The sequence below is a fragment of the Leopardus geoffroyi genome, chromosome C3 (genome assembly GCF_018350155.1).
Source record: "Leopardus geoffroyi isolate Oge1 chromosome C3, O.geoffroyi_Oge1_pat1.0, whole genome shotgun sequence".
In the NCBI taxonomy this organism is placed as follows: Eukaryota; Metazoa; Chordata; class Mammalia; order Carnivora; family Felidae; genus Leopardus; species Leopardus geoffroyi.
This window is the reverse complement of record NC_059338.1, coordinates 79,403,408-79,427,790: the sequence shown is the minus strand read 5'-3', so window position 1 is coordinate 79,427,790 and position 24,383 is coordinate 79,403,408. Positions and strand designations below refer to the sequence as shown.

Genomic DNA, 24,383 nt, shown 5'->3' with positions numbered 1-24,383 from the left:
GTACGAAAAATTTTCCATCCCTTTATTTCAAGTTCTGCATTCTTTTGTTTTCACTATGTGTCAAGTAGGTAATACAACCCCAAAATTTTAAGTACATATGAATTTATTTATTTTAAGTTTATTTATTTATGTTGAGAGGGAGCGAGCAGGGGAGGGGCAGAGAGGGAGAAAGAGAATCCCGAGCAGGCTCCGCACCACCAGCGCAGAGCTTGACACGGGGCTCAAACCCACGAACCGTGAGATCATGACCTGAGCTGAAATCAAGAGTTGGACACTTAACCAGTTGAGCACACCCCACACCACCAGAATTTGAAAAATTTATTCTCTTCACAGTGACCAGTATGCTCTTTAAAACATGTGGGTGACACGATACCACTCCCCTAACTAGATGGTTCCATCGGCTTTGCATTTCTCCTAGAATAGACCCTAAACCCCTATGCTCCCATCTGGGGTTCTGCGGGACCCGCCTCCCTCCTAGCAGCCCTCTTCCCCACACTCCAGCTCACTCAGCGCAGTCGCCCGGGACCTTCTTCCAGTTCCTTCCACATGTGTAGCCTTGCCCCTGCCTGCAAGGGGCACCTTGCTATCTCTGCTGCCTCCAGTTTTCCTCCTGGACATTTGCATGGCTGTTTGCTGTGCATCCTTCAGGCCTCGGCTCAAATGGGAGCATGGCCTTTCCTAACCATCCTTGTGAACGATCCCTTACCCCCTCCCCCCCTTCCCCCTACCCCACGCCTACACACACTCTGTGCCGCTTTCTGCACTGCACTCCTCACGGTTAGGAAGTTTCTTGTTTATTGATGATCTCACTCTCTGTGATCTCAGAGCCCTCATCTGGTTCTCACTGCTACAGCCCAGTCGCCCAGAGCAGTAGTATCTGGTATTTAATAGGTTTCAAAAAAAATTTTTTTTGTAGAAATAAATTCTTAGAAGAACAAAAAAGCAGAGATCTCGAAAGTGATTCGCAGAAGTAATGTAGTGAAGGCAGAATGTTCATAACAATCGCTAAGAAGTTGTTCTCTTCCCCGGCCCCCTGTGTCCACCTTCGAGTTTGATAAGACACCCTCAAAATTCACAAAATCCGGTTTTTTTTTAAGGCTGCACTTCCAGAGAAAGCTGAGCTGCTAACCAGCATGTTTCCTCTTGATGTTCCTTGCTTTCCTCTCTCTCTGATGGCGAGTTTATTTGAACATTCAAAATCCAAAGAAGCTTCCAAAGGAACCACCCATCCACCTTGCCCAGGAAGCTCTCACCACATCCCAAGGGTTAAATATTTATTAGGTATATTTTAATCAGAAATAAATACATGATTTAGCAAAGTGTAATGCTTGCCACTTAGAAATACCTCTGAGTGCTCCCCTAAAGTTCCCAGCACACTAGTCACAACGGAAAACGACGCCTAAGACACCGTCCAAACATCTGGCGTTTGCAAGGTCCCCCTGCCTCGAGCTAGAAGTCAGCATCCACAGTGTTACATTCATTTCCCATACATCGGCTGGTCCCTTTGTAACAGCCTTTAGGGATTGTTGGGGAAACCGTAAATGTCTTCTTGTATAAACACACGAGAGTCTGATGATACAGAAAATCACATAAATGCATATACACATATCACTAGCACAGTGATCACAGATCTAAGGAATGCGTGTGGTGAACAGATTTCTCGTATCAGTCAGCGAGGGGTATCTCAGGCGCCCCTCCTCCCCCTGACCCCTTTGCAACAGGGGAGAATGAGTCACGGGTGTCGCTGCGGACCCCTTCCTAACAGGATCCGGCTGGGCAGCCTAGAGATAAAGACTTCTCCTTTTCTAGAACTTTACTGTGCTTTCTTTCTCATCTCTTAAAATTAGTATGACAGCATTAAAGCTACTCTGACTCCCTTCTTTCCTGGAGCTCAGCAGTTTTATTCATGCGGCTGCCAGACCCTTTTTAGAATAAAATACTGGAGGAATTAATTCTTTAGAATTAATCAGTTTCCTTTTTTTTTTTTTTTTTCTCCGAAAAAGCCAATCATTCTCACCTACTCAATCCAGCTGAACTCATACTCTATGAAGTCCAACTGAGACGTCAGCTCATGGGGCACCCTTACCTGATCCGGTTTCCCCACCCCCGAGCCATGAGCTGATTTCCGTTTTATACCTCTCTTTCACGATACTGGTTTGTACACTTTTTGCCCTGTCTACACTGAGTGCCTCTGCTGATCCTTCCTTCCTTCCTTCTTCCCTTCCTTCCTTCCTTTCTCTGACATGGGACCCAACACAGTGCCTCTTCAGGCAATCATGAGTGAATAATTGATGCATTATTACTGGTGAGAGTCTCAGCGGGTCAGAGAAGCCCTTCCTGTGCTGCAGAACCATGGCTGGGGACACCACGAGTTTGCCCTGTTCCAGGGCTACCCTCACACTTCCCTGCAGGCGGCCTCCCTCTCTCCCACCTGCCCTCTGCAGAAGCAGGGAGGCCATCTGACTTCTGTACATGAGGCTCTGACACCAGGAGGCCAACAGGATCTCCTGCTTCAGGGATAATAGGGAAGATTAACGTGTTTAGTGTCACCGAATTCCCTTAAAAAGAGGGGAGCTGCATACCAACGGTCCGGTTATGGTTGGGTTAGAAAAGTTGAACGCAGGAGACCAACTTGCAAACCTAGACTGGCCAGGCCACGGCTTTCAGCTCATCTCCTTCTCAGGCCTTCGTCATTGAGAAGTTATCTCTGAGGAGCTCAGAGTGTGACCATCTGGACAGTTTGTTCGAGGACAGTCTTGTGCCCTTTCTTGTAAGATAATGTCTTTATCTTTCCCACAAACACAATAAGCACACACGAATGCGCAGGCTCTTCTGAAGTGTTGCCAGATCACATCCTGATTCAGCGACGTTTCGCGACGTCTCAGTACTGATCAGACGCCAGGGAGGGGCTCCCTTGGTCGTGATGTGGCTAGAGAAGATGTGAGTTCAAGTCTCCGGGTGCCTTCTGGTGGCTTCTGGAAGGTGTGCGGTTCCCCAGGGACCAGGGACCCGGGCCTCTCTGCCAGATTCCAGGTGACGGTGCAAACCTCCGTTATTTGGGGCACACACCACAGTGTCTGTTTCAGGCTAGTCTTCAAAATATGGTGGCGAGAAGAGCGAGCTCTTCCTCTTACTGCCGCTGTATATCAAGGACATGCTTTTCTTCTTTCGGTCAAAGGACGTGCTGTCATCGCTGGTCAGGGACAGGTAGGAAGCGATGCTTTCTCGAAGGCCGTAACTGAAAAGGGACTCATCCACGCCAAGCGAGTTCCTGGCTCCCTCGGGGTCATCTTGCAGTCTGCGAGTGGGAAGGACGGTGGCAGAGGAAGGGAAAAAAGGGAGGGACATAGGACGACGGAGAACAAGAAAATGAGAGAAGAAAAAAAAAAAGGGTGGTTAACATTGCTCTAATTTATTGTTCTAATTCTGCTTCTTACATTTGTGGCTGTGCGATCTTGGAGAAATCACGTAACCTCTCTGAACCGCCATTTGCTTGGATGGCTATACCTCCCAACTGCAAGTTTGAATGAATATTTCTTTATGATATTTACAAGGAAGAGCAGTTTTATTTATCTCCCAGGCAGTTCTGATCTCTGATTTTCCTTGAATTTGCCAGTGGAATGTCTGGATTGGTGTTTGATTAAGATAGCTCACCAATTCCCAATGACAGATATCCCTTAAAAGGTGATCGCTGTGAGGCCACAAGCTGGGTCTGCCTCCCAGGGGGCAGTGGGGTTCTATGGGTGTGCACCTGCTCAGAGCACCCACCCTCAGCTTTCCACAGGGCTGGCTCTAGCTTGCCCTATTTTCAGCGGTGTGGCTCACACACTGGTCTGGGGTTCATACATTCATGTGGGACACACACACACACACACACACATATAGACACCCCACCTGGCTACCCTTTTCCAGTCAAAGGTCTTCTGGCGCAAGGTGACAGGCGAGTCGGGGGCCCTCACTGCCGGGGCGGCCGTGCTCTGAGTGAGGCAGGGTGTGGTCAGCACACAGCACAGACCGTCAGCCACCTCTGAGGAGAGAGGCAGACGCCTGGTCAGTGACTCCGGGATGCCCCAGCCAGCCTGGGATGCGGGCCCCGAGGGACCATCCAGTACAGTGCCCGAGTTGTTCACATGGGGAAACTGAGGCCAACATAGGAAAGAGGCGTGGCAGGGCGGAGAGTCACACGGCCAGTTGAGTGTGTGAGAAATGCCAACATGCCCTGAGTACGCATTGGGCTCAGCTGGGTGCAGGTGGGGCATTAAGATTAGGATCCAACATCAACTCAGCTGGGGTTTGGATTTCAGCTTCGCCCCTGTTAGCGAATCCCCTTGAACCTCTCCGAGCCTCAGTTTCCCTGACTGTACACTGAGAGGAACAGGCTAACAAGTGAGAACAGCTCAGGCATGGCTCCATCAACCGCATGGTGTCCGATGCCTGTCCCCGAAGCCTGCAGAATGGCACGTCCTCCTGGCCAAGCAGCTCATCCGTGGGCAAGACGTCAGGAAAATAAAAGACACGTGGAAAGAAGACAGGAAGGAAGGGGGAGAGAGTAGGAGGGAGGGGACAGGGGAGGGTGGGGGGAGGAGGGAGGGGAGGAAGTATAAACAGAACAAAAAAAGAAAAGACGCAGGAATAAAGGAGGAAGAAGACAAAGATAAGGGCAAACAAGGGAAAGCGGAAAAAGGAAAAAAAATGAAGAGAAATCTCTCTTCCCTAGCCTGGATACGCATGCACAGAGGATGAGGAGGTGAGGGAGACTGAGCCAGACATAAAGGCTGGGGCCACCCAGTGCCAGTAGACGGCACCGGTGGGGGTGTGAGAGGTTAACCCTGAGGGCGAGCCGGAATCCGGGCCAAGAGAAAAAGCACTGAGGCTCCCAAGCACCCGCAGCCCGAGCCCGGCGCTGATCTGGCCTGAGCGCTTCATTTCAGCCAGCAGCACGTCAGCTCTGAGCAGTCAGTATCCTTACACCCACTTCCAGAAGGAGGAAGCTGTGAACCCTGGGGTCAAGTCACTTGCTCAAGGTCACAGGAATGCGGTCCGAACCTGCCTCGTTGACTCAGAACCAGGCACTTGTTCCAAAGGCAACTCCTTACCTCTGCAGTGGAGGAGAGAGAAGTCCCATGTGCATCTGGGGTCTGGACACACCTTATTCTCTCCACTCCGCAGAAGTTTCCAGAATGCTCACTCCTCTCCCACCCTTGGGCTCCCGATGACTCTACTACATTCAAGGGTCCCCCTTTTCAGCCCTTCGTTTCCCTGGCCGTATTTGGGAACTTGTGTCCTGCTCCATCTGCCCTCTCAGTCACCACCAGGCACCAGATCCTTTGGGGCCAGACATCTCATGCTCCTGGTTTTCTTTCTGGTCCTAACAACAATCTTCCAAGAGGCAGTGCAGTCCCCATTTTATAGATGAAGAAACCGAGGCTTCACGATGTTAACACATTTACAAACAGCACCAGGTAATAACTATAAACTTCGTGGAACACAACGGTGTCTGTTCAGACCCCTCGAGGCACAATCTTTTCTCATTCTGTGTCTCTAGATACACTCTGGTGGGAGGTCAACTTGGCCACATTGTTTCCACCATGGGGCACCCAGGGGCACAGAAAATATTTCCGCCATTCGCAGCAGTGGGCTGATGCGTGTGAACCATGGACCGATGCAGCGAGCAGGGGCACATTTCTGGAAGGCATTGCTCCTGTAACCAGAGCAAGCACCTTGAGCGCCCTCGCCCTGGAAGCCTCGTGGGTCTCCCAGGGTGTAACATCATTGCTGGGGCAGCCTCCTTTCCGTGTTTGCTTTTGTCTATGCAAAACTTATGGTCTCCCCACCTCTCGGATGATTGTTATTAAAAGCCAAATACCACAACCAACCTTTACTCATAATCAGTAAAAGTTGACCATCTCCAGGACTCCCTTCCTCTTTCATTTTTAGCTAAGCTGCTAGGTTTCCAGGTATCACAGAATTAACATTTGGTATCAGTTATTTTGAATCTGCCCCGCTGCAGGCTGTGATGGACACATTACATTATTGCAGGGCACCCATTATATGAACAGTCATCGCACCCACCTGCAAGGGAACTGTTTCCATCCACCTTCCATGGCCCGGGAGAGGTGGAGTCTCTGCCCAAGGTCTCACAGTGCCCAGATTGCAGCTTGGGCCTGTGTCTCCCAAGAGGCCATTCTCCTCCATGCCCTGCCCTTCCCCATGCCCCACCTTCTCCTCCATGCCCCGCCCTTCTCCATGCCCCGCCTTCTCCATGCCTCGCCCATCTCCTCCATGCCCCGCCCTTCTCCATGCCCCGCCTTCTCCCGCATGCCCGGCCTTCTCCTCCATGCCCCGCCCTTCTCCATACCTCACCTTTCTCCTCCATGCCCCGCCCTTCTCCATGCCCCACCTTCTCCATGCCCCACCTTCTCCGTGCCCTGCTCTTCTCCATGCCCCACCCTTCTCCATACCTCACCCTTCTCCTCCATGCCCCGCCCTTCTCCATGCCCTGCCCTTCTCACTGGTCTTGTGTGATAACCCAGGCCTTGTGGGCTCCTCTAACCTTGGAATGCCCTTCAAGACCCACAGCCTACAGAATGCTAGCAAAGATACCCAGGGGTGTGAGGTCCGGAACCCAGATGTGGGAACACGCATATGGAGTGAGGGTAACTTCTTTCTTCCTCCCTCCCATAGGCAGGGGAAGGGGGGAGGAGGAGGAGGAGACATCCTGGCTGAGGAACAGGGCAGCAGCCCGCTTATGGGTCAGGCCCTCTCCTCAGTGCTTTCCCCGCGCTCCCGCCGATGATTTGTCACAACATCCCAAGGGGTAGGGACGTTACATGGAGAAGAAAATGAGGTACGGAGGTGAGCAACCAGCCCAGGCTGCCCAGAAGATCTGGGATGTGAACACAGAGGTTCTGAAGAGAACTTTTTACCATTTCTCCCTTTTCCGTGTAAAATGTCACCTCCTGGCATTCTGGCCTTTCACAGTCTACCTCTGAACTCTTCTGACTACTCTTACCCATCACCTCCATCAAAACCTGTCCTGCTTCTGCCATCGTGGAGGGGACGCTCCCCATCCTGGCCAGCGTGAAACACTAGGACCTCTCTCCTGGGCCCGGGAAGCATGTCCGAATGAACAAAGCTCAGCCCTGCTTTGAAGAGTTTTCTGGGAAACCCACACTAGGACACCGTTCACTGGGTCGCAAGGCAGAATGACCCAGTTCTAGGGAATCGCCGAAGGCAGGCGGGCAGTCCTGTAAATGCGTATCAGAGGAGGTGGCTTCCTATTGGTTTGAAACCTGAGGAAGATTTGGCCAGACAGAAAGAGGGAGCAAAGCACCGGGGGCCCGTAAACATGTGGTCCACTTCAGGAAGTGCCAGCTGTCTGTGGTTGCAAATATTGGGGCAGGCTAATTCTCTTCATCTGCAGGTAGAAGGAAGGTGGGGTTGAGATTAGCTGCGTTTTACTCACTTATGCAGCCTTCACAGGCAGCCTGTTTTAGTGTGAAGTTGACGGTCTGCATTAACAAGAACAGAGGGCGTTGAGAAAGCGGGGTGACAGCAAAGTCAATCACCTGGCAGGTATCGGTGACCCGTGCACATCCTAGACACAGGCACCGCAGGGCAGTTAGCAAAGGGGGGGGGGGGGCTTCCCTGATCTGTCCCGACGGGGTGTTTCTTACCAGAATAGTGATTCACCAGGTCCTCCAGGCACTGGAAGGTGAGCCTCGGGGAGATGTAATACCAGTTGTTCGGAAGGCGGAAGATGCGGTAATGCTTCACCTGCCTGTGTCTCACCGAGAGGGAATAAAAACCTGCCGGAAATGGAGGACAGGTCAGAGACGTCCCACATGTCCCCGCTGAGGGTGATCCGCCGAAGAGCCTCCCACCACGGTGGCGGAGAGACTTTCTCAACCTTGTGATACAGCAAGAGTACCCGGACATGCAGTCCCGGATTTGGAGGAGCAGACGCCAGAACCCCACCTTTGGGGACGTAGCTCACTCTGCAGAGACCACGGGAGCCTGCTCCTTTAGCAGCCACGTTGCAAACAGGTTTTCAGGGGCACCTGCTTAGTCTTTGTGAGGTTAGCATTCGGGGTGCTCCCACGTCCTTTTCTGGAAATTACACGATCCGAGCTGGGTTGTGCCCTGCAGGTCAGGATCTGTAGCTGTTCTCAAGTCCTTCCCAGGCGCACAGCGTTTCCCTCCCTGTCCCATCAAGGCGAGTATGTCATACCACTTCCCGGTCCCTACTCCCTCTTGGTTCTGCCTTGTGCTCGGCTTTCTCAGAAATTTGGAATAAGCGTCAGTTGAGACTTTTTCTGGGTAGCCTTAAGAAATAATGTAAAACGTGCTGTTTTTCCTTAAGTGTGGGTTAGTCAAGTAGAACTTCGGGCAAGCGCCTTCCCCTCTCTTTGCCTTGATTTCCCCAAGCGGAAAGACTCGGGCCTAGGTCATGTTTGAGAGTCCCTTCTGCTCCGTCTTCTGAGTCTCAGGAGTGAAAATGTTCATGACGCAGTGAGAGAAGGAGGTTACTAGCATTTACTGACTCTTTGCTGTCTGTACATGCTGCTTGGGGGCTAAGCAATTTCCAAACAATACTCTCTGTTGGTTTTTAGAAAGATTGGGATGTGTCGCCGCCCGATATTTTTTATAGATGGAGAAATGAGGCTCAGAGCCCCTAAGTGCTATGGCCAGAGGCACGCGGCCTGGAAACGGCAGCTCTGGGGTCTGACCCTTGTCCTGAACGGGCTTCCTCGAACATTCGGATGGGCGTTCCTCTCTTTGCCCCAGGTCTGCCCTCTGAAGCCCAACATGTGTCTTCCTGTAACGAACACAGGAACTAGAAGTATGGTGAGCGGGTCAAAGGTGGCAGGTGGAAAATGATCAGAACTTTGCATACCCAGCCCCCGCCCCCACCCCAGCCCCAGCCCGGGCTCGGCTGAAGGTCTGCCTGATAGCGTCTTTATTTTTAGATCAACCCTGGCACCCCAAACTGGACTCTTCCCTCGCTTGGCCATGCCTGCTTACAAGTTCCATGTGAGTCTGGGTCTCCTGCCTCCGGGGACCGCCAGGACATGCACAGGAAGTTTGGTCTCTGCTATTTGATCTTGTTTTCCCCCCAGCACCCTCGAGGTTTTGACACAAAAGTTGTTCTTGAATTTTTTTTTTTTTTAATCATGTGTATATGGTCCATGCTTCTCTAAAGTCAGGCTGATGCTCATTTTAGTGAAAGGTCCCAGCACCAAGCCCCGCTGGCCCTTCATAGGTACGTGGGAAATAGTCTCAGATACCGCGTTTTCTCTTCTTTGATTGTGACTATACAAGAAGCAGGCTAAAAACCTGTGAACATGTCTTCTGTTTTTAAAAAGGTGTTATTTTTAGTATGGGGAAGCCCTAGCTGTTAAGTGTTTTGTTCCTGTGAGTTAAAGTGCTTACTACCTCCCGGACTCTGTGCTAAGCACCTTCCTAGTGTTAATCCCACGTTATAGGAAAGTGTTAGCGAGACGGGTGCCTTCTCAGGAATTCTTACAGCCAAAACTGGAGCTCAGAGCCCGTCTCTGAACCATGACAAAGAGCGCCGCTATTTTGTTTCCACTGAATTTCTTTTGTTTTAAATGCTTATTTCTTTATGTTGAGAGAGAGAGGGAGGGGCAGAGAGAGAGAGAGAGAGAGGGAGAGGGGGAGAGTGGATCCCAGGCGGGCTTCATGCTGCCATGGAACCATGTCTCATGGTTCATGAGATCGTGACCTGAGCCGAAACCAAGAGTCAGATGCTTAACTGACTGAGCCACCCAGGCGCCCCTTGCTGAATTTCTTAAGGTGTGGGCCGTAAGGAAGTTGTAACAGTAACAATCATAGCGAGTGTGTGCGAGTAAGCATCTGCCTGTCCTGATTCTCTAAGCTCATCGGAGGGCACAGTGCGAACCAGTATTGAAGGTCTCCTGTGTAGCAAGATTACTTTCGAGTGGCACCGTCGAGGAGAATGCTGCCGTGGCAGAAGTAAATGCCCCGCTCAAGGCCCAGAGCTTGAGAGCACAGGCCAGGCCCAGGTGGAAGCCTGCTCGCTCTGGCCCGGGGCTGCCTACACCCGGGTCGGCTTTCCTTCCCAGGCGATGGGGACATTTCCCAGTGGAAGCCTGCGGAGCTCACTGAGTCTGGCAGGTGGCCCCTCCCGGCCAGGTCTCGGCCACCTGCCTCTAGGCTTCCCAATGCTGACGCTGACGCTGGCCTCCCCAGGGGCTGTGTGGGCTGCAGGGAGCTCAACCCCATCGGACAGGCTTGCGTGCACCCTGGGAGGTGGGAAGATGAGCTGGGCCCCGAGTCAGCTGGGAACAAAACGTGCCCCTCTGCCCCTCTCAGCCCTCGCGTGGCAAGAGGAGTCAGAAGTGCCTCACCTTTTTTGGTCTCACTCTCTCGGATCATGAAGGAGCCCATCTTCGTGTCCGGCAGCAACAGAAGTTCCTCCGCCTTGTCCCTGCCCAGCCCTTCAAACAGCCATCTGGGGAGGAGAAAGACGGCGTGAGGGTCCTGAGCACGCCCCCTCCCCCTCTGCCCGCCACACAGGCAGGTGGTACCAAAATTAAGAGCAAGGTCAAGTTCATACAAAACTGTTGGGATTGAAAAGAGGAGGGCGATGGACTCTTTGTTCATTCTTTCCTTTCTTCCTTCCTTCGTACTTTTATTTTTTTAATGTTTGTTCCGTTATTTTGAGGAGAGACAGAACCAGCAGTGGAGGGTCAGAGAGAAAGGGAGAGAGAATCCCAAGCAGTCTCTGCACTGTTAGCACAGAACCCGACGTGGGGCTCGAACCCATGAGCTCTGAGATCATGACCTGAGCCGAAATCAGGAGTCGGGTGCTTAACCGATGGAGCCACCCAGGGACCCCCATTCATACTTTTAATCTTTCACATAAAATTCCCGAGTGCCTACTGCATACCAGGTATTACACTGGACAATGAGGGCACAAGACAATGAGGGTCTTTGTCATCCTGTTCTCGAATGCCAGCTGGACTGGGCCCGGTCTGTGTCATATAACATACAAGCATTCCCAAACATGATAAGGTACCTGTCCCTTGTACCGTAATGACCCTGCCCCTCCCTCACCACCCCATGAGGGCAGGGACCCTGCCTGTTTTGGCTTTGTCTTTGTGTCCGCATTATCAAGCCTGGTTTGTATTTGTGAGTGTATAAGTGGGCACAAGAAAGAAAGAAAGATGCCTAATCCCACCAATTTCACAAGCCCCCCTCCCCACCTCGACAGGCATTCATTACATTTCCTTGCTGCCTTCCCTCATCCAACATGTTTTAAACGAAGTTGTCATCGCACTCCTGTGCATTGACATGGGTTTCTTGCTTGTTTTTTTTTTTGTTGTTGTTTTTTTGTTTTTTTTTTTTTTTTTTGCTCACCAGTAAAAAATTGTAAAAATCTAAAAAATAAAGCAGTTGTAGTACTGTGATCTGGCTTTCCAACGGAATGTTCACCTTCCGTGGGAGAGCCAGTGCTCTTGAATACACATGGAAGAAGAAAATGCTTTGTTAGCACTTGGCCGGGGCGAACTGAGAAACAGTTATACATCCTTTTTAACAGCTTCCGTATTTCAGGGAGTGAACCTTGGCTTATTTAATCCCCAGGTCTGAATTAGCGCTTGCTGGGACATATTCACTATGTTGTCTCCTGTGGCATCCCCAGACCACGCAGACGGGTCGCTGGAGCTCTGTGGCTGGGAGAAGACCACAGCCTGATAATCGGATGCTGTTTGTTTATGTCCTGGCCTCCGAGGACGATCTGTGAAGATCCTGATTCGGCCTGATGTTTCAACTGCCCCCTTAGTTTTGCACCATGCATGGTGTGTGTTAATTATTTTAGTGTCTTGACAGACATTCATCCTCCCAAATCCTTAGGTGAAAGTCCACTCATAAGAACGAATACACTAAAATCCACAGCGATAGCCACGTATGGATACTAATTATGGGCATGTTAAGCGCATGAAATCCGATCCTCATCTGAACCCCCTGAGACAGGTAGCTTTGTCTCCCCTTCACTGATGAGGATGCTGAGGGTCAGAGTGAGCAAGTAATTGGTCCAAGTTACCCGATGTCCGCAAGTGGTAAAGCTAGAATCGCAAGGCACTTTCCTGGGACCTCGCATTCCATAACCATTCTGTACCGCCTCTCTCCCGGTTCTGTATGTTCAAGACATTTATTGCCTCTGCCAGTTGGAAGCTTCCTAGGGCCGCGATCACATCTTACTCAGCTGGGTTCTTCAGCACCCGAGCCTCAGCCAGCACACGTCTTCAGCGTGCGGGTGATGATCCAGGTTTGCTAAATGAATCAATGGGTCAGTGGACGCACGGCTGACGTGGGGGAGTTTACGTGACTGACTCTTTCAGAACGTGGCTGCCAAAGCAGCTACTGCCCCACTTCTGCTCCCCTCCATCATCCTAAGCTCAGAAATGGCATCTGGTACTTATCCTCAAAATCCGTAATCCTGCGATTAAATGCATGGGGTTGCACGTTCTTCAGAATATTCAAGCCGTTATCTCTGCTTCACCAGGTGAGCATGGAAAGCGGTTATTTCTGGTTCCCTCCAAAAAAAAAAAAAAAAAAAAAAAAGATGCTTTCTTCCTTCCTTCCTTCCTGGATGCCAAGGTCTGGCCTTGGTAGCTTGACAAAGGAGGTGACTGTGGCTCCAGGAGGCAAAGTAACTTTTCCCTGGGTCTCGTGGGAGACTCCTACCCCGGAAGTCAGTCACTGAGCTAGGCACACTCCAGCCCAGGAGTGCCGGCCTCCAAAGCCACCTGTCGTGCTGCAAGGCCTCCCTGCCCAACCGCAGGGGAAAGTCCAGGCTTTCCATGCCTGATGGTTTAGAGTTTCTCCTTTTCTGCTTGGCTTCGCCATTTGCCAGGTTCGGTATGTTAAGCATTTCAGGCTGTAAGCGTTCTCTGTGTTCTGGATGGGATTTGATAAGAATATAGCTAATACGTACCGAGCACTTACTGTAATGCCAGGCATCCTTCCAAGAGCGATCCACGTACGACCCGACCTCACTGTCCTAACAGCCCTGCACTTTGGTCTTCTTGTGCATTACTGTCCCTGTCGTTCTGTATTACGATGTCTATCTGACAGGTGAGGGGAGGAATCCGAGCCATAAAGTGTTGAGGAGCTTGCCCACTGTCACACAGCCAGTAAGTGACAGGGGCAGGATTGCTGCCCAGACAGGCTGACTTTTCAGAGCTGCGTCCCTTTGATCACAGTCTCTGAATGTTGATTGCTACATGCCAGGAACACAGCGCTGGAGCTGAAAGGTTCAGCTCCCTTCATCTTTACTGATGGGAAAACGGAGTCTCAGATAGGGCCTGGGGTTCGCCAAGGTCACACCCTTCCTTGTGGACTGAGCCAGAGTAAGAGTGAGCCTCTTGAAACTTCCTTTCTGCCGTGTGCCCTCACACACCACTAGCACAAATATTGGGCTTTATTGATGCTATTTCAGAAACGTACTCACCCATGGTAAACTCTGGCCACACATATTCCAGGAATATAACTCTCTCGGCCAGTGCTAAGGGAAATGGCTTTCCACCAGCCCCCTTCACTGTAAGAACAAGAACAGATAGGAAAGGGTGGACAGGTGAGTTGCAAAGCAAAGGAATGAGCAGGGTAAGCAGATTGAACCTGGGGCACATAGGGCCGTTTCTTTTTTAAGACCCATTGTTGATCATGTTGACCTCAGTTTCTCCATAGGGAAATAACAGTTTTTAAGTATATCCCTTATTCCAAGCTAACCAGGAATGCTTCTCATGCTTTGGCACTGAGCCATCTTTTGGGGACCCACAGGTGATATGCCAGAATTGGAGGCTTTTATTTATTTATTTATTTTAATTTTTTTTTTTTTTAACATTTATTTATTTTTGAGACAGAGAGAGACAGAGCATGAACAGGGGAGGGGCAGAGAGAGAGGGAGACACAGAATCGGAAACAGGCTCCAGGCTCTGAGCTGTCAGCACAGAGCCCGACGCGGGGCTCGAACTCACAGACCGTGAGATCATGACCTGAGCCGAAGTCGGACACTTAACCGGCCGAGCCACCCAGGCGCCCCAAGAATTGGAGGCTTTTAAAAATAACTTTACTATGTAGAATCATACCCTGAGATAGAACCAAGATAGTTTAGTTTGTCTGTGTCAATGAGAATCTAAATAAAAGGGTTTTAGAGCCCCCTATTTGTTCTGTGGCCCATTTTGAGTCACGGAGAGGCAACAGGATGGGAGACAATACTTTCTGTTTACTTTCTGTTTATCATCAGACATTTTCTTAGACCCCTGGGTCCTTCTGTCTGAGCCCGAACTGCACCAGTCTTTAATACCAATGCTGCATGGTGGGAGATGAGACCAATGTGAGAAACAGACGTTGGATCACAAAGGGTCTCAAAAGCCACGTTAAGGAATTTGAATTTTATCCACCAGGCAATGGGGAGCCATTGAAGGTTTTAGAGCAATGGCAGCATTAAGGATTAAGCACTAAGATCTTCTGTGTGGGCCAATTTCTTCACCTCATGATTGGAGCAGAGCCCAAGTGGAACTGGACAACTATAGCTAAGATCCAATGATCCCCATTCGGATAGCGCTCCCCCCCTTTTCTTTTAAAATATTTTTTAATGTTTATTTTTGAGAGAAAGAGAGAGAGAGAGGGACAGAGTGCAAGTGGGGAGGGGCAGAGAGAGAGGGAGACACAGAATTGGAAGCAGGCTCCAGGCTCCCAGCTGTCAGCACAGAGTCTGACGCGGGGCTCGAACTCACGAATCGTGAGAGCCAAAGTCGGACACTTAACTGACCGAGCCACCCAGGCGCCCCAGTGCTCCCCGTTTTTAAGGGATTGTGAAACATTTGGAAAGCCAACTCACTCAGAAATCACGCGTAATTTCTCTCCTCGGCGGAATATGGGGGGGCTGATGTCAGGGGATGGGTAATCACTCAGCACGGCCAGGAAGTCACCGTCTGGTCCTGGGGAAACAAAGGCAAGGGATGTTCTTCTCCACAGGGAACCGAAAGGCAACCCCAGGAAGGGGAGGACCGAGATGAGTCCCTCGCGGGGACTTCTCAGCTGGAGATCATGATTTGCCTTGGAACAGCAGTTTAAAAAACAATTTTTTTTAATGTTTATTATTTTTGAGAGAGAGAGAGAGCCAGAGAGCAAGCAGGGAAGGGGCAGAGACAGAGGGGAAACACAGAATCGGAAGCAGGCTCCAGGCTCTGAGCTGTCAGCACCGAGCCCTTTGCGGGGCTTGAACTCTCAGACTTTTAGATCATGACCTGAGCTGAAGTTGTCCGCTTACCCGACTGAGCCACCCAGGCGCCCTGGAACAGCAGTTTATAGCAGGCCCTCCTCCCTTCAGGGATGGTGGCACAGGGAGCTTGAAGGAACCCCAAGGTCGGTGACCTCCTCCCATTCACAAGCCTGCCTTGGCCCTGCCGTTCTCCTCTGAGAAGGAGGGGATCCAGAGGTCCTGGGGCTCAAGTCACAAGATCTGGCTTCAGGCTTTAGTCATTGTGTCTACCGATCCAAGTGATCTTGGACAAGTCCCCGAACACCTGTGAGCCTCCATTCCCCATCTTTAAAGTGGGGCTACGAATACCTCAATCCGGGGTCCGCACGAGCTTAGGCAAAAGTATGTAGCAGCACCTCATGAATGATAAGGGGCTATAAAAGCATCTTTACCCTTCCTGGGGCTTGTAGGTCCCCATCTGTCACATGTGGGGGCGGGGTATGTCACAGCTGGGCTACATGAGTTCTGAGGACCCACGGGGACCCAAGACTCTAACTCGGAAGGTCCTCAAAGCCCTTCTTCCTTGTAGAATACCAGGCACCGTGTTGGGGATCTATTTAATAGGGACTTTGGGGCGGGGGTGGGAGAAAAAGTAAGTACCTTTCATCCTCTGTACCTTGAAAGTAATTCTGGTGAAGTTTTGAAAAGAAAGGCATGCTGTGTGGTTCACACGAGTGCTGCTTACCGTGGGCTGGAGAGGCGATGATGCACTTTGGGGCACTGAGCAAAATCCCTGGTTCCCAGCCTTAGCAGGTTTGCCGTAATCCAGGCGCATCAGATGCGGGGTAATATTAGGGTACATTTTGGGGGAAGTGTTATGCCTTACACACGGGTGAATTCAGCACCTGTTGGGCTTATCACTCCATCTGCCGGCTGGGCATCTGAACTCAAAATTCTGGAGAACTTTAATCACATATTCTTTCATTCTGCAATTGTTTACTGAGCACCTAACCGTGGGCAAGCTCACATTCTAGAGAATACATAAATAATCCTGGGAGGGGTCTTCACCTGCCCTCATCACCCCAGGAAAATCTGGAGAAATCCTGGCACTCGGGCATGGCAGGCTGGGTGACCCAAATTGGCCACTTTCTGGGATCCAGACCCCCCCCTCCCCCCCCCCCCCGCTGAGACAGCTTTGGTAGTAGAATGAGTAAGAATGAATCAGAAGCCAGCTGTCAGCGTGGAACGGCACATTCAGACGTATTGCTCGCTTGGGGAAGCTGAGCTACACGCAATAAAGCAGATAAAAGCAAGCATTTTGGGGCACGAAATGGAAACCAAAAGTGATTCATGGTGGCCACAGTCACCAAAAAGAGGCCAGGTCTCTGACCTGAGAAGGAGCAGTGCCCGGCCAGGGAATAGCCGACCCTGAGCCTGTGGGGACACCTCCTTCACATACATCCTGCTTTGCCGAAGGAAAACGGGATCTTTCCTTTGTGTCGCCTGCCCCCGGCTCGACAGCAGGAGGTAATGCCTCTGTCAGGCTTGAAGCTGGGAGTCCTGAGATCTGATAAGGGGTGCATCCAGATTTTGTGGGGCATGACACTCATGCAAATTGGGAACTCCTCCTTGAGAAAAGGAACAGAAAAGAAATTGCGAAGACAAGATCGTGCACGGTCCCTAGGAAGCTTCTGTGCCTTTGAGGAAGGACCTAGCACACAGGATTTGTTCAGCTTCCCAGGAAAGCCGCCCCGATTCCGAGGCCGACCTTGCCACTCTGAGTGCCCGTGTGCCCTTTCCCTCTTGGGCCTGCATCAGTCTGGAAAATGAGGCGTTGGAAAATGTCTTCACGATGGAAATCTGGGCTGATGGCCCCAAACATGAAGGGGGGCCACTTAACGTGTGTCTTCACTGCCTCTAGGAGCAGTGTGATGAGCCGTCCCGTTCTTCTCAATTTGCCAGGACGCCCCGTCCTCAGAGGCTGTGACCAGGCTGCGTCCTCTGCCAGGAAAGCGCCTGGTCTCCGCTTTGTCATCCCTCCCACCCCCAGGAGGTTTGCCTGGTGCTCCTGCTGTGACCCCCCACCCCCCACCCAGGACCCTAGGCTCTTCCTTTGAGGCCCAAGTTGTGTTCTGGGGTTTGCATGACTCTGGGGGACTGTGAACTCCAGGAGGAGCCGTCTTGCAGCCCCCCCCCCCCCAGCACCCACTGCCCGGTCTCAGATGCTCAGGGCGGGTTTGAGGGATGAAGGCAAGGAGACACCCCTGTGCTACTAGGCTCTTAAAAGCTGCGTAAAGTGGTCCAAGAGAAGGAAACCTGTTTTGTGGCAGCCGCGTGGTGGGTGGGCGGTCGGTCATCACAGAACCAGCCCCTTGTGCAAAACAAGTGTTGGAAGGAAAGGCCCAGCATTTGTTCTCCGTGATAATCACAGAACCTTGACGTAGACCACACGTCTCCACGGGGGCTGGGCCTTTGAAGTCTGGATTCACGACTAAGACCGTGAAACAGAACAACCGTCTTTCCTTACTTTAAAAACAGAAACAAACACAATCCCATTGTAACAACATTGGCTCAATAGTGGGAAGAGGCTTCAGGGGCTGGAGAGTTTCAAATGCACAATAACAGCGTTGAGTTTCCTGTGGAATTTCCGAAACGATGATGTTTTTATAGCTGTAACACTTAAACGTGGCTGAGAAAACCTTGCTCTGGGCCTTTGCTTAAAGGTAATGGCCTTGCTGTGGGCCTTTGCAAGGGATTTTAGGTCCATCCCTGTCAGCTGTCTCACCAGCACCGGGAAAACCACACAAGTTCAGTCTGCACTTCCGCGGGAAGGGCAGGCGTTCTTTGTAAAGTTTATTTATTTATTTTGAGAGAGACAGAGAGAGAGAGAGAGAACGGGCAAGCAGGGGAGGGACAGAGAGAGAGGGAGAGAATCCCAAGCAGGCTCCATGCTGTCAGCGCGGAGCCTGGCATGGGGCTCGATCTCGCGAACTGTGAGATCGTGACCTGAGTCAAGATCAAGAGTCGGATGCTTAACCGTCGGAGCCACCCAGGTGCCCCAGGAAGGCAGTCATTCTAAACAAGGTCCGGTGCCAGGACCCCATGGAAGTCTTTCCTGAGCTTGGGAAAGTAAGAAAGTCAAATTTGCTCAGAAAGCTCAAACATACTGTCAGGTCCTCCTGGAGCCCCAGGTTTGAAGGAGAGCTGAGCACTGGAATTAAGTCAGATAAGTGATTGATACCAAAGAGAGGCGTGGATAGGATTACTGAAGGTTTAAGATAAGGAAACAGAGTGAAAAATATGTGATGTGCATAAAGGAGAAATCCAGAGAGACTTTCAGAAGAGAGAACGGGCTTTGGAATCAGTCAGACCTGCCTTAACTTCCACCCCCACCACGTAATTGTTCTGCGATTTGGGGAAAGATTTATTTTTAACCAATCTGAGCTTGACTTCTTCATGTATAAAAATGGGAAATATCGAAATCTACCCTGTGTGATTGGGTTTGGATTCACGACGCTCCTGTCCCAATGAGAAGCTGCTGATACCATGTTTATGGGGTGGGATTATCATTACATAATCCAAGACCAATTTCAGCCAATAGTGCCCTCAAGTTTGAAAAGCCTCTAAGATGTGTAAATTTGAAAATATCCTATTCTTCCAAAAACAAACTCCATGTGGTGAGAACAGAAGATGAAATGCGGAAGACCAAATATTTACTGATACTGATATTGAGTCAGACTGGAGAAATTATACCGAAGTGTAAAATAGGAAGTGAATCCAAAAAAGGAGAGAGAACCAGGCAACTTACTAGCCGCTTGGCCAAAGGAGAAGAGGCTTTTTTTTTTTTTTTTTTTTTTTTTTTTGCATTATTATTCCTTGTCATATCATTACCATTTCTTTTTAAATGCTAAAACCCTTTCCGAAGATTCCATTTATAGTTCTAGCAAAACCAGCCTTTCATTACTTCCAATGCTCCACACAACCCTAGGGAAAATGAAGAAACAAATGCCGGGGGAGTTTTAGTAACGTGTGCAGGGGAGAGCATGAGGGTTGTCAGGCTCCTGGTCATGTCCCTAAGCCACATAGCCCTCCTCGGCGTGTAATTACCAGGCTGTCCCCAGTTAACGCTTGCTCCTTGACAGGTTGGGACAAAGGCTGGCTCTAAATGAGGCGTCCAAGTTGGCACCAGCCGCGGAGTGCAGTTGGTTGGCAAAGAGCTAAACAGCCCAGTGCTTTCAGATTCTGGTTTTGTATGTGCCTTGAATCATGCCCAAATCCATGGCCTCTGGAGAGTCAAAGCAGGCCTTACTTTTAGCATCTTTTCCGGGACACACACACACACACACACAATGAACCAATCAGACAGGGCTGGGCAGATTGGTCCCATAGAAGGTCCACCAAATTCTGTTGATTATCACAAACCCCAGGGTATACCTGTGGGTCCCGTATTATGGGCTGAAAATGAGACACAGCGGCCCACCTGTTCTTTCCTGTCCAAAGCCTTGGCTTCCCCATCTATGAGAGGGGGAGGATGGGGACTGATTAGATCCCGAGGCTCCCAGATGGCACAGCGAGGCGAAGGCACTCGCTTGGGAACCCACAATAGCGAGCTGAGTGCCCGGTCTCAAAACCCAGTAACCTAGCAGCAGAGGGTAGACCCTGCTCTTGGCCACCTGTTCTTCTGTTTATGCTCCTGAACACCACCTGCATCACAATTAACAGCGTTTTTGTGTGCATTTGCTTTAAAAAATCTTTGGTCCCATTTTACACAACGTGAAATCATGGTTTGACGGACCAGGTATATTTTGTATGGTATCCATGACATGTACAGAAGCTGTATATTCAGTGTAAACGTTGGACCTAGAACCATCTTATAGGCCAGAAGTGGGATGAGTAAGACCCTGGTTGATCTAGTCAAAGACCTGATGCAGGTTCCCTTACGGGGCACTGGACTGCCTGTGAATTCATCTGGTGGCCGTCCTCCCTCAGCTTAGAGAGCGCCCATCGCCTCCCAGAACACGGGAGCTTCTTGGAATTCCGTTGTCCGTAGGCATATGATGTGGGGGCGAAAGGACGGACTCTAGATTCAGACCCCCTGTTTCAGATCCTAGCTGTGTGGCCTCCCGACAAGTAATTGAACCTTCCCGTGCCTCGGTTTCCTCAGCTGCAAAGTGGAGGTGATAATAGCGATCACTTCCTGCAGCTGTTGTGGGGAGGAAGCGTGGACGTGTGTCAAACAATTGGGATCGTGTCTGGCGTGTCACAGGCACTGAGTCACTCCAGTTGTCCCCCATTTAGAAGTGAGACCAGAGAGACACTCAGGGGACAGACTGACTCCTCTCATCTCTCATTGTGTGTTAACAGTCGGGGGCAGGACTAAACGCTGGGTCCCATGATGCAAGCTTTCAGCCTAAGCCGGGGGTGGGGGGAGGAGTGGGGGGGCGGCTTGTAAGAAGTTCCTTGGGCTGTTCCTTCCCACTATCATCGAATTCTGACGAGCGCATCAGGGGCGGAGCCCAGCGATCCGCACTTCGGACAACTTTGCAGGGGATCTGATGCAGGTGGTCTGAGAATCATTCACTGAGAAGTGCCAGGCTGGGTCTGAGACTTCCCTGCCCCCTGCCTCTTCCTCCCCAGGGCCCCTCCCTCAGCTCTTTCCATGGGGCAGCACCCATGATGCTATGTAAATGCACTGCTTAGCGCGATTTCTATCCTTGCATGGAAAAGGGGTCTGAACGGTGTCTGGGTTTACATTACTGCCTGTTGCTTCAGGTCAGGGTGATAAAAGGTAAGGAGGGGAAAGAATAAAAAGGTAGGGTGCGGGAAAAAGTCTAAAAATTCTCTTTAAGGTAGAGATACGCTACTTCCCCGCTACCTGGGAGTCCCCTAGGCCCTTCTCAATTCTGTGCTGCCTGTGTCTGGCACAGAGCAAGAGTCTGAACTGTGGAGAGAATCGTAGAGAAAGTGAGTTCTTTGGGATGATTCGGAAATAAGTCCTGGAACCCCCAGTTCAACCACTTTAAAACCTTTGGGGGACGCGCCCGTTTAGACATAGCCTAGTGCAATCAGATAACCCCAAGTGGAGTTAAAAAGAGTGACTCCCCCCACATTTAGCAGGTAGCTACCTTGTGCTGTGACTGCTGTGAGGAGGGGAGGTTCTGACCTCCACTTGCGAGCTGAGCCCTGCCTTCTGGGAGGCTAAGTGCCTTACCCAAGGTCATACGGCTTCCGGGGACAGTGCCAGAAGCGCAGCAAGGTCATTTGTCTCTGAGACCTGCCCCATTTCGATGGGTTTTGTGATATGAGTCTCTGGGAACTAGAGTAACCGGGAATGTTCTGGAAGGCTTAGTTAGGAGAACACGGATGGGCAAAGCCACACTGCAAGGCATCCACAGTCCTGGCTTGGGGACGAGAGAGCTCTTGAAAGCTCACAAAACTCATCTGCCTCGCAGTTCACAGATAGGCCTCCTGCTGATCCGTGTGGGGCCTGGGGCTTTGGGTGTTTTTAATTCTCCTCCACTCGGGCTAACGACAGGGGAAGCTCCACTTGTGTGTTGGCCTAACGCCATCGGCTTCCCACACTACTTCCTGGGCATTTGAGCCTCACTAAATGAGTAAGCACGAGTGTTAGCTGAGTAGATGCCCTGTGCCATGAAAACCCCAACTCTTTGCATCATTTGACTAGAAACTAATAAATAACAGCATGAACTACAACCACTTTCTTCTCCCTTCTTCAAGTGGATGTCAGAAAAAAAAAAAAAAAAAGAGGAAATCAAGTTAGGACCGATCACAAGGGAAACTTTTCAGGGGTGGGGGATGAAAAGCCAGCCGCTAACGCTTGATGTGGTAGCTTGGATCATGAACGGGGTCCCACCTGGGGAATTCTCTTAACCAGGGGGCGGAGGGCTGGGGAGACCCCTCCACCTCCTTTTGCGAGGTGATCTCCCACCCACACAGTGGAAAAAAGAGAAACTTATTTCGTGAGAATTTGCATTTAAAAAATAAGGGCAAATGAGCAAGCCCTTGGAGGCCCGTGTTTTCACGGGGTTTGCTCAAGCATGCCACCCCCCCTGCCCCAGTGTGAGAGGTTAGCGTGACAAAATGGCTTCGGTGGGTGGGTGCATGGCCCCTGGGTCGGCCTAGGCCCTGGGAATTATAGTGTCTGTTTTCTACAAGGAGCCGTGGCCGGAGGGGAGGCTGTGACTTGAGGTGGTTTGGAGAAGGTGGGAGAAGGGCCCAAGCTGTCCCCTGGTGGCAGCTGACTCGGCCGCTTTGAGTAACGGCACCCAGTTCAAAGCTGTGCACAGGAGATAAAGGGGCCCAGGGTGCACACCAGCTGCCCCACCCCATAACATGGAAATCTCCTTTGTCCAGAAGAACATTCTTTCTTAGGTTTAAGGAAGTGGGGGTGACCGGGCTGGAACAGACAACCACCAGTGCTGCCCGGCATCTGACTGGAGGGGAGGGCCGGGCAGCAGGGTCTCTGGACGCTCACTTGGGAGCATCTGAGTGATCAAGAGACCATGTATAACTGGGGTGTCTCCATTTTGGAAGACATGAAAAGACATCCCCTGTCTGAAGGGGCCACAGAAGTTGTGGAAGGAGAGACAGGGCACCCGGCGCTATCTGCTCCCGGCAGGCAGGACGGTGGACGTCTGTGCGTGTGATCTTTGCTCGGTGCAGGGTTGTGGGGGACCCGGGAGACCCGGGGCGTTAGCAGAGGGAGACTAAGCCTGAGCACTGTGCTGTAAGATAGGAGATGGAAATGTCCCAAGGGGACTCACCCTGGGAACACCGATGGGTCCCCTGACCTCCTCATCACCCCCTTCCCAAGCCCCTAGAGGACCCACACAGTGCACCACCGCTGCCCCACCCAGAGCCCCGTGGGTTTCACTCCCAGCCTTTGCCTTCTGCTTGCCTTGTAGCTCTCTGACCAATCTCCGAAGGGCTCTGTCGCTTGAAGAGTCCACCTCGACCTGGCAGCTCCATGGGAACCTGCCTTCTGGCATCCCTGTCTGAGCTGTGACATTGTGCCCTCCCCCTAGAACAGGTGGCCCCCTGATCCTACCGGGGGGACACAGGATTCCTTCCTTTCCAGGGAGATTTCCTCGAGCTGTATCTAGCTTCATCGAGTTGCTCTGCAAAAGCATTTGCAGAGCTCTGATAATACTAACCCCATGATCATATCCTATCACGGGCTGGCAGGGTGTGGTAGGCAAGAGCCCGCGTTCCAGAATCAGACCGGCCTGGGTTGGAAATCTGAATCTCTGATTAGCTAATTGCATGCCCTCCCGAGCCTCAGTTTCCCCACTTGTCAAATACAGGCGGAACCGGCTGCTCTCGAAGGTCCATCACACAATGCCAGGGACCCAGCCATCACCCCGGGCGCCACCGCTCAATCTTCTCTAACACGTAGTTTTGAAATGTTAGCTACAAGCCAAGCAAGAGAGGCAGGTGCATCGAGCGCCCAGGCGCCCGGTGCCCTGTTTCAACAACCGTCAGCACCCCTGTGGCTCAGTCTTGGCCCCGGCTGTCAAGCGACGGAGTGAAGCATCACACCCGAGACCCAAGAAGCCAGACTTACCATCTGGGCTGGGCACAGGCCTCTCGGGGGGTGCCGGGGTGGATCTCATACTGTTTCCCATCGCTCTGTCTCTCCGGGCTGTCGAAGATGCGGGACGCCTACAGCACAGGGGATACACACAGCAAGTCAGCCACGCGCCGACCCCTCTGGGTGAAGAATGACCCAGTTTAGAGTACATCGTGCATCATTTTTCGGCAGCTGACTTCTCGAGGGGCGGGTGTGTTCACGCGAAGATGAGATTCGTGAATGTTGGTTACATTTGCTCAGCCCTGCTTCTTTTATCAAGGGAATGACAGAGAAAACCACAGAGAGGGAAGTTGCCAGCAAATGCTGTTGGTGGCAGAAGTTTCCATTCCTCCGCACCCCGGCTGTCGGAAAGCAGCCAGTGGTGTCTGTGCAGAGCAAGGGACCTTTCAGATGGGCCTCGGCTTCCCCACTCCCGCCCCCGCCCCCAACCCTCCCCTCCCCCCACGCACCCGGAGCTCGGGGCGCCCAAAACTCGGGAGGCACCGGCCTTGCAATCAAAAGACGGTGAGGAGAGGGTAC

General features: G+C 51.4%; 2 protein-coding genes across 9 annotated transcripts in view; one reads left to right on the top strand and one right to left on the bottom strand.

Moving 5' to 3' along the window:
• TG (thyroglobulin) overlaps positions 1-24,383 on the top strand; it is a 253,327-nt gene that overhangs the window by 154,458 nt on the left and 74,486 nt on the right. The gene's annotated exons all lie outside the window — the stretch shown is intronic.
• Positions 1,258-24,383, bottom strand: part of SLA (Src like adaptor) — an 89,416-nt gene continuing 66,290 nt past the window's right edge. For 5 of the 8 annotated variants that reach the window (XM_045453608.1, XM_045453605.1, XM_045453606.1 and 2 more), the window contains 7 exons: positions 23,838-23,935; positions 14,891-14,990; positions 13,499-13,585; positions 10,392-10,495; positions 7,677-7,808; positions 3,895-4,027; positions 1,258-3,298 (listed from right to left, as the gene is read on the bottom strand). In XM_045453608.1, the coding sequence (XP_045309564.1) occupies positions 3,088-3,298; positions 3,895-4,027; positions 7,677-7,808; positions 10,392-10,495; positions 13,499-13,585; positions 14,891-14,990; positions 23,838-23,898 (828 nt within the window). In that variant the 5' untranslated portion in view covers positions 23,899-23,935 and the 3' untranslated portion in view covers positions 1,258-3,087. The other 3 variants (XM_045453610.1, XM_045453604.1, XM_045453611.1) reach the window with 3 other exon arrangements.